This window comes from Marmota monax, unplaced genomic scaffold (assembly GCF_021218885.2).
Source record: "Marmota monax isolate L192 unplaced genomic scaffold, Marmota_monax_Labrador192_F-V1.1 WCK01_AAM20220418_F8-fsc00061, whole genome shotgun sequence".
NCBI classification, from domain to species: Eukaryota; Metazoa; Chordata; class Mammalia; order Rodentia; family Sciuridae; genus Marmota; species Marmota monax.
In genome coordinates this window covers 10,269,113-10,279,462 of record NW_026695230.1, presented here as the reverse complement: position 1 = coordinate 10,279,462, position 10,350 = coordinate 10,269,113, and the positions used below count along the sequence as shown (strand labels likewise).

Genomic DNA, 10,350 nt, shown 5'->3' with positions numbered 1-10,350 from the left:
AATCCATAAACATTTCTTGCTGCAGCAGTATATGTTCTGAGATGAAAAACGCAGGCAAGTCTTTCCAGGCTAAGGAGTCCAAGATGTTTGGGCTCTTTCTCCCTCCCACCAGGCAGAAGCTGTGGCACAGAACTGGAGCTCTGTGGGCTCCAGCCGCAGGTGGTGGCAAGCCTGGGGCATGCTGGGTCTAGGGGGAACTGTTTTCGGGGAACAGATGAAGCTGTACACAGAGGTCATAAAACAAAATTTATCTTTAATTGGTAAGTGTCAACAGCAGTACAAAAGATGGAGTGATGACAACTAGATTAGGGTAGAGAGGACAGTCTTGAGGTAAATGAGCATAAATAGGCAGTTCTTATAGACACTCCCCTGCGGGCCTGAGCCCATCATGGCATATACATTATCACCCAAGGATGGCATGTCTGACAGATCAGGAAAGCACCTTGTGCAAAAATGAAAAAAAAAAAAGTAGCTAAGGTGCCAACATACACCAGGATAGACAGAGTGCGTCTTTCAATTTTGTCTTTTCCCTTAATTATGAGGCAGAGGAGGGGAAGACTTGGAAAAGTACCACTGAAAGATTATTCAATGAGTTGAGTTTTATCTCACGTCAATACTGCACAACAAAATCCAAGAGGTTTGTGTATGCAACAAAGCTAAGAACAATGATCCATTCCTTTAAATTTGAAGAGATTCTCTTTTTTTTTTTCCATTTCTTGAATCCTTAGCGAACTTTTTTTTTTTTTCATTATCAAGAGGAGAGTGTGAGAAAGATGTGATGGCAACCCTTAAGGTCATTTAAAAACTTTACACTGGACTGTACAAGATTTTTTTTTTTGATAAACTATTTACATTTTCAGACTTTCAAACATATTCAAAGCAGCAATAGACACTAGTTTTTATGGGTTTTTTGTTTTTTTCTAATTGCCCAAATAGTTATCAGCCATGGGCCAAGTAGGTACCTGTGTTATACATAGAATTTCTACAAAGAAAATCTGCAGTTAAAATTTGCTCCAGGGTGTATTAGATGTCCCTAGAGTCTCAAGGGTCACACCCACAGTGTTGCTATAGGAACCAAAGCACAGTACCTTGACAACAGAGTTACAGTTGTCCCAACAGCCCTACACAAACTTTACACTTCGAAACAGCAGCCAGCATGTCAGTCCAGCATGTCAGTGAATTGTGCTGATTAAATTAACATAGAATACAATCTCACAATATACATCACAAACAAATTACAATGTCAGGAAATAAAAAGAGTTACAGTAAGATAAGTTATGTAGTAACAGCTTATAAGCTTGTCTAAGGTAATAAAAATTTTACATGGCAAATACAATAATGAATGAACATAAATGCTAAGCATTCTAATTTGCTACAAGCTGGAGAAGGGTACAATAAAGACTGCACTTTCAAAAAAGCAAAAACACACATGACAAAGGAAGACAAACGGAGAATGCACATGAGCAGATCTGCAATGTGCAGCATACAAAACAGTTAAATATTTGCACATTCCCCATACTCCAAGAGCACCAGCACTGAGGCCTCACTTTATGCTTGTGGTTCTTCAGGAATAAGAAACTACTGAGCAAGATGTGTCACTGAGTTGCCTTCAAGCGTTCCTATTGCCACGGACACTGATTGGAAGAGTATCTGCAGGAAGCAAGACCTTTCTGTCACTACCCCACCCAACCCTCCCCTCTGCCCCTGGAGGTACCAGCATTCGGAATACTAGTTCATGAGCTTTTGGAAAGCAATCTGTCCCCAAAGGAAAAGATGAGATGGGGATGAAAAGGAAATGTATTTGCATATCAATATTTTTAATGATTATCAGCACAGGGGCACGTTCCATAGCATGTGGCATCAGAAACAGAACATGATCGGCAGAAGTAACAGAAGTTGTTTATTGAGGAGGAAAACACATCAGGGGGCAGATGACTTAAGGAAATGATGCAAGTGCTTTTGTAGAAGGACAAATGAGGTCATATGATATTATTATATTTTGAGAAGTGAGCTTAAGTGCCAACTCAATCCTTGGATAAACGAGCATGACATCAGGCAAGGCTACAGCAACCATTTTTGCCACGTTCTCATTAAAAAGGAAGACCCATTAATAACTTCAATACATTCCTCTAGCTGCATTCCTCTGCAGTTGTTGGCACTTGGTATAGGACTTCTTGAATGGTTTAAAACTACGAACTGATTCTTTTTCCTTTCCCTAATGAGTTGGTAGAGGTCAACTCTTTGCAAAATAAGTAAATCAAGAGCAGCAGCCTGGGCAGTGGTGTTCAAGTTCCAGGCTGCCTTCCTGCTGAGGGCAGATGGGCTTCCCTGAAACAATCTCTGCTTTCAGCCAGCCCTGTGCTCCTGGCTCAGGAGGGTGTGCTCCAAAGAAGCAGCATGGCTTCATAAGGCAAAGAAAGCAGCCTTTAATTTCAGCCCTAGAGAGATCACACCCTTTTCAAACATCCCAGGCTCCCAGGGCGCTTATGTCCAGGGAAGGCCAAAATTTGACCAGCTCACTAGCACTGTGAGCCCACATCTGAATTTAGAACTTGGTCTGGGAGTCTGTGTCAGGACCCTGGCAAATCAAACCAGGCCCCAGCACAAGGCTGCAGAGTATCAAATACCAAATGAAGCAAACTGATGTGCTCCTGAAAGGCTGAGCTGGGTCCTCATGAAAACAACAGAGCTTCCACACCTTCCTGCAAAGGACACTGCCTGAAGTAGAGAAATTGCCAGGCTGGCTGCTCATGTCCGCAGATGAACTTTCCTTTCTCTCCCTTCTTTCCTTCCATCCTTTCTTCCTTCCTTCTCGTCCTTCCTATTCTATATGGCCTGTTTTTTTGTTTTTTTTAAGGAAAGGATTGTCTACCAGTGTCCCTATCACAAACGACAAAGAAAACCCTGGTCTTGTATGCTTTTAAATTAAATGGAGATAATTTTTACCTTTGACTTGAAGATACCATCAAGTAGGGAGCACTGAAAAAAGGTGACAACATGCTTTAACTGGCATGGTGCGACATTATTCATGGCCAATCACAGAGGCAGATTTTTGCCTTTAAAATGTCATTATGCTTCTTACTATTAAATGGTCACAAGAACTATCTTAGAAGGTTCGTGTGGGTTCACAAAGCAAATTGACTCTCTCCTAGATGTACTGGAAATTTACTATGTTCAATTCATCTACTTTCTATAAGGAAAAAAGGGAAAAGTCTGAGTCTGTGGACAGCGGGCTCAAAACTGAATAAGAACCCGAGTGTAGGGCTTAGCTGGCCTAGCTGCAGGATGAATGCTGCCCTCACTGTAGCTGATAATTCACTGTCCCCAGCAAGTACAGTGACTCGTCAACTTCTAGTTTGGATCAACACATATGGATAGAGAACAAAAAAGAAATACATAACTTATCACTCACTAAGTACTCATGAACCAAAAATAAATTCTATTTCTATGTTATATTTACACAATTAGAAAACTCTAAAATGAGATGGTAAAGTCATAAAAACTTTGTTTAAGCCCCACTGAAATATAATGAAGTGATCCCGATGATTGTCATCCTTAATTTCCATGAATATTTAGAGCCAAACTTGGCTAATAAATAGAATAAACTTCATATGCACAAAATTTAGATTCTAATACAGCATTACTGTCTGAGCCAAAGAAAGAGGCGTTTACAATCAGATCATTCCTGAATAGCCTTTCATTTTTAAGAAAATGGCTAGAAGTTACTGCACCCCCAGTACTGAGGCAGAGCTGGAGCTAAAACAAAGTGTTCATACACACATGTATTTTGCATAAATAAATGAAATAACAAGACATAAAAATGACTCAAATCCGGCAACTGTGAGGCAAGCCCACACGAGTCGAAACAGATGACTTTTGTTCGTGTAGTTTTCGTACAACAGTTTCACATTAGTCAGAAGTGATAAAAAATACCATTTATATCCAGTGCTTATAACACTTACGAAACAACATCTGTGAGTGTGTGTGTTGTTTTTTTTTTTTCTTACTACAAGCAAAATCAAGTTTCAGTCCTAAAGAACAGTCCTTTGTTCTCCACCAGCCCAGAATATTATTTTGGCATGGTCATAAAAACAAACAAAATTAACCTACTATGCTAAATGTTCGCCTTTGTGCAAAATTAATTACATACAATACAATGCTAGTCATACAACACACTACCTATGCAGCACAATAAGAAAGGAGTGAGCGCAGAAGCCAAAACCAAAAAGAAAGGGGAGAAAACATGAGAATGAACTGAGAAGGAGAGGTATATAATCAAAGAAATCAGTAAGACATAATAAATATTCATTTTTTTAAGAAAAATGACCTCCTCCTCATTTGAAAGAAATGTACAAGAACAAAGTTCCAATCCCCAATCAATATTAAGAACAAAACATTCCTATCAGTACCTTCAACAGCTTATAGAGAGCACTCCCAGCTAGTGTCAGAGCCGGTGACAGCTTGGCTCAACCTATTTATTGCTATTAGGTTTGGCCTGGAGCACTCTTTAAATAAATATGAAGATATACTATTTTCTTCCAAGTGACAAAATGGCTCAAGAAATCTGTTGGGGCCATTCCTATGTCTTGGTGATCAGATTCTGGGTTGTCCCATGAGGCAAACTGTCTCATTCTCTGACACTCTCCCACTAAATCACTCTGGGAGTAGCTCCCCCACAGGCAATAGGCCCTGGGTTAAGGAAGGTCTGAATGGCATCGCAGAGCTTCCTGTAGTTAGGAGATGGGGAATGAAACCTCACTGCCTCCAAGCCCAGCAGCACATCTCCAGAGCTCTCCTTGAGTGACAAGTGCAGTTCATCTTATAGACGTAGATACAGGGAGTCAGCCAAAGGTTTGCTGTCTCATGAGCTATCTGTTCCCCAGAATTGACAGTAGGAACATGCCATACAGGGAATGTATTCCCCCCCTTCTCCTTCCCTATGGTTTTCTTTCGTTCTCTGAATGTTCCATGACTATTTGCCTCTATCTTTGCTTTGAGAATGTCATCTGGCTTCCTTCATCCTGGAACTTGCAAAGAATTCCCTGGATATGCCAGCTAGGCAACTCAGTGTAAAGGTGCCAGCCCATGATAGTGGCACTGTATACTCTACATGGCCCACAAGCCTTGGGCTTCAGGTCTGGCTGCAGGATTCTGCTGCTTTCCCACCTGGCAGCCACCACTGTTGACTCTTACTGCTGAATGGAATTCAGAGGAAATGCTGCCAATGCAGATCCTACCGCTTGTTGCAAACTGAACTGGGGGAAACTCTGGCAAAAGACTCAAGGTCACAGCGAACCTCAGGGGCATACCTGCATACCTGTTAAGTGTAAGAGTATACACCTAGACCCAAATATACAGCCCTGTAGCCAGATATACAATCATCTTTAAAAACAATAAAGATAGGTATTTAATAGTATCTTGTTTCAGAAATGCTTCCAGATGCTCTGGGGACATAAAATCAATATGTACATCTTTTGTATCTAGCAGGAGAAGGAGATGAAAAGGGCTAAAAAGTTCTTCAGGGAAGGAGGGTGAAAAACAAGAATTATTAAATTAATGCCACCAACATTTTTTTTAAAATAAATAGTAAATGGACCCTTGACATTCTGGAATGAATAAATTATTTAAGAGAAAATGTGTTAAGACTGAATGTCAGGGTTAAAGGCAAAGGGATAATGGATGTAGTGAGAGGTGGTCTTGGGCAGAGAAGACCACCAATTCGGTATCTGGTGTGGTGATGGCTCTGGTGTGTGTATGTCATACCACGTCACGCACTGATGGCACGTCAAGAGGCAAACACAATTGGGTACATGCACTGTGGCAACCTTGTTCATTCCTTACAATATCTTGTCTCCAGATTCCTGAGTACTTTACCATTTTCTGGAAAAAAAAAGTGTGGTTTGCTATTTTATTTTAAGATGCCAAAGATTGTCTAAGACTTTGCAGTATCTCCTTTAAGACTTTCAAAATATTAAGATTCAAAAGTTATGAAAAAGTTTGGCACATTCAAAGTTTAACTCTACACGCGGAGAAATGGAATTCCGAGGCCTTCTGAATATGCTCTGCACGCAGCGGCACATGCCGTGGACTAGTCCTGCTTCACGATACGAAATCCTCAGTTGTTTTCTAAAGTAATTCAGAATAAAAACACATTCACAACCTGTAGGCCGGCACAGCATACCTGAGTGAGAATGTTTAACCCCATCTAAAACAGTAACTTAAACCTTTATCAACATCCAAAAGAAAAAAAAAGTAAGACAAAAATATAAGACTTGTAAGACAGCTATGGGTTGAGATAAGTTTTCAAGTCCTGGTGTCTCATATTTAATATGTCTTCACCTAAATTAGAACAACAACAACAACAACAATAACAATAACGACAAAAAACTCAAGTTCATGAAAAATCAGGGAAAACTTAATCTGTCTCACACTTTACGAAACAATTAAGACCATTCTGCTGATGTAATTGTGGAGCCACAAATGCATGCGGGCTCTTTAAGAACTTTTTGTTGGGGGAAGGGGATGAAATGTCAGAGTATTTTAATTCAGCAAACAAAAACTCCTCAGTTGGCACTGACAGCCTCCGGGGCTTCGTTTTCACTGCTATAGTCTGATTTGGGATCGTCTTCATAGTCGTCATACATTTCCATTTCATCCTCTCCATTAATCATTTCGTTTCCAGCTAGGCTTCCGCTGTCTGTCTTCATACCATAAGTGCTCTGGATGACTGGGAGGCTGGGCTCTGGGCTGGCAGAGGTGCTAGAGCAGTCAGATGTCATCTGAGGTGACGGTGTGGTAGTTGCCATAGTAATAGCACCGGGATACACAACACCTGTTCCTGTGGTGATTGGAATCTGAGGCTGTTGCCTGTATAGATTCAAAAAATAAAATGAAATAGAGGGGAAATATCTCTATATAATAGATCTATGTACGTTCTTTCATGTGGCTTTGGGCTTTATCCCCCACACTTGTCAGAGGGGTGTCCTCTTTAACATCCTAAGCAAGTGATAAAATGTGACAAGTGTTCCTTGGAGTAGTCCTGGCACTCTCCCTGACACTATGACTGGGGGTTAAATTAGCATAATGGAGCAATTTACTGATGGTTTTGCAACATACAGGCAGAACTCTTTTAGGTTGGCAAATATGGCAAGGCCTGGCTAACATGTGACGTCAAGGACAAGTGCTATAGTTAATACCATCAAGTTATATGTGAGATCATTTTTTTTGAGTGCCCTGAGAGAATTTTTTAAAATAGACCAGCGACATGAGACATATTATAATTACACTAGTAAGTAGATTGGTGTCATCTTTATCAAGATGAGAAAAGAACTAATATGTCCCAAAGAATCAGATTTAGCAAAGCATTTATTTGGTATCCATGCAAATGTCTACTTATTTCAGTGCTGACCTGGCAGGGCAGGAACTTATGGAACAATCATCTTGGATTTCTTAAGCCTGAGTTCTAGGTTGAAGAAGTTGGGAGCAGACAGTGGTGAGCCTGCAACCTAAGTGAATAACAGCCACCAGACATGCTGCCTCATCCAAGATCCCAGCATGTGCCAGGGCCTGGTCACACCAGATCACTTCTTTATAACGTGACCCTAGTTCACATAAACTTATCAGACTCTTTGTGAAGGTCAACCTCTGCCTCTGTAAGGAGACATGGCTACTCTGTCTCTTAATTTCACTTAAGCACTATAACTGGCACACAAGAATTGAAGATCTACTTAACTCAGAGACTATACCTAAATAATATGTTCAAAGATGTAATATTCACCAAGTAGTCCTCAGTTTTTAGAGACAGTAAATTATGGCTGAGTGTTCATTTCAAAGTGTCATTGGCACCACCCTTTTGAGCCTTCTTTTTCATATATTGTAAAAGTTGGGGTCATGAAAGTTTTGGAAGATTCTTCCACCATTTTTTGCTCTGGCTTCAGACCAGTTATTGCTTGGACAATTGCTATTAACCCTATACACTATCATTGAAACTCTGTCTACCCCACTCTCACAGGAAGATACCTGAATCCATGAGGAAAGTGCTGTGTTATCAGCTACTCTGGCATGTCCAGGAGGAGCATACTCTCCTCACCGAGGCCAGCTTCCCTCCAGTCAAGTAGAGGGAGAATGGTAATGACTTGGAAATACTGTGTAATGTCTGCCCATGCTACCATTAAAAATATCCTTTGATTGCCATGAAACATAGTCACAATTCCATCACCTTTCACTAACATAATATGTAAAATACTGTGTGTGTGTGTGTGTGTGTGTGTGTGTGTGTGTGTGATTTCATTTAATTACTACTGGCATTTTTCAAAGAAAATAAGGCCTTGCTTCAGGTACTGTGTTCATACTGGAAAAACTAGAATTTGAACCTATGTTGTCAACTGATTTTTTGAATTCCATCCTTCTTAATAGAGTTCAATACACAGATATACTAAGCTTGCTATGTTTCATAAAAGTTTCTGACTTCTATAGAACCTATCAGCACCCAATTGACACTAAGCACTGATATTGTTTCAATTTCTATAATTCATTTGTTGAGTTTGGTTGCCTGAAAGAAGCAAATTATAGAGGAGTATAAATCTATGTATAGAAACATCTTATAAAATGCTGGTTACCCTCTCTCATTGAATCAAATTCTAAAAAGCAATATACATTTTGCTAAGTTTTGGGTAAATTATCACATATTAAATTTCATGCTAACCTGCCCAAGGCAGTGAATGCCTCATTGAATTGGTAACTAAGTTTTGATAATTGCAATAGAAATTTTTTTGCCTTAATCACATTATTAGAGTGTAGAGCAAGACCTTACTGCAATATTAACCCATTTTACAGATTTTTTCCAATTTAGCAAGCTAATCTAAACTCTGCAATTAACACAAACTATTAAATGGGACATTTTATTTCCACAAAGGACATTTATTTTCACAAAGAACAGATTGTCATTTTTGAAGTTCATTCTTAAAAATATCTTCATGTCTATTAAATAAATTTAACTTGAGCTCTTACTCTGTGTGGAGAGACTATATACATAGATGCTTTCATATTATCTCATAATAAACCAAAGGCTAGCATTTTCCCTCTTCACAGCAGAAGTGACCAGTTGAGGTTCAGAGGCTAAACTGGTTGTGTAAAGAAATACAAATTCCACAGCCAGGAGTTGAGTTCTTCCCTGTCATAAATTCTCTGATAGATATCAAGACTGGGATGAGAAAGGCAAGCTCACACTGTCAGAAAAATACATAGCAATTTGAATCAGAATCAAAATCTTCTAAGCTGGTCTTCTAAGCTGGTAATGAAATATTAAAAAATAAACAAGCAAATACAGCATTTGTACAACTCACTTTCCAGAGTGAGGCACATGGGCTATTCAAAAGCCTATGTGGGTTGTGGATTGAGAGGGCTGTTTTGAGCCCACAGCCAGTGCCAAAGTCTGAAATGGTGATAGTTTGAATTCAGGGGCTACTCCCTGGATTTTAAGAAATGCTGGGCTCTGGTAAGGGTCTCACAATCACACACAACTGTTTTGTGAATGCTAGAGTGAGAACTTATCACTGTGAGAGATGGCTTTGCTTCAGGAAGGCCTTCTAGGAAGAAACGTTTGTGGTATAGTGCAAAGAGCTCAGGGTCAAACTTGGGTTCAAATCCTAACTCCACCAGTTATTGGTTGTGTGATCTTGGGCAGGCTAATTATCATCATGGACATCCCCTCTATTCATCTAAGCATCAGAATGTTAGGATAACTACATTCACCTCACAGCCTGTCAAGGCGATTCGATAAGAACATATAAGTAAAGCATTATACATGTAGAGTAAGTCCTCAATGATAATTCCCTTCTCATTCCCCATTGGGAAGTTGGAGTAAACTACACAGAGAGCTTACTCTGGGTCTAGGAGGACACTGGATGACAAGGTGATAGGTTGGACTATCTATGAGCCCTGGCCCTCAGGAGGCATTTGGGATCAGTTGCAACAATAGATTATACAACAATCCTCGCGGCCACTGCCCAGGCTGGAGAAGGCTTCCTCTACAGCAGTGCATATAGAGAAGGGTATCCAGTGTAAAAAGGGTTTCCAGGAAAGTGTGGGTATCTTCTGAGAAATGACTCTACAAAGAAAAAAGTCCCCAAAGGCTAACATTTGGTTCTGTGCAACCCTTTAACCTACACTCCTTCCTTCCTCCAATTCCTGACTTCTTTCCCTGTTCCCTCTAGAACTCAATGTCACTGCCACACCTTGCTCTCACTGACACTTTGCTCTCTTTAGGACACTGCTCCCCTACAGCCCTCCTAAGAGTTGGCTGTTTGCCTTCCACACCTCTCATTCAAATGGGCCTGGAGGTATGGTAGC

General features: G+C 40.2%; 1 protein-coding gene across 46 annotated transcripts in view; it reads right to left on the bottom strand.

Annotated features, from left to right (window-relative positions):
• Positions 1–233: 233 nt before the first annotated feature.
• Positions 234–10,350, bottom strand: part of Sox6 (SRY-box transcription factor 6) — a 612,624-nt gene continuing 602,507 nt past the window's right edge. For all 46 annotated transcript variants that reach the window (XM_058576980.1, XM_058576987.1, XM_058576994.1 and 43 more), the window contains one exon: positions 234–6,867. In XM_058576980.1, coding sequence (XP_058432963.1) covers positions 6,564–6,867 — 304 coding nt within the window. In that variant the 3' untranslated portion in view covers positions 234–6,563. The remainder of the gene's footprint in view (positions 6,868–10,350) is intronic.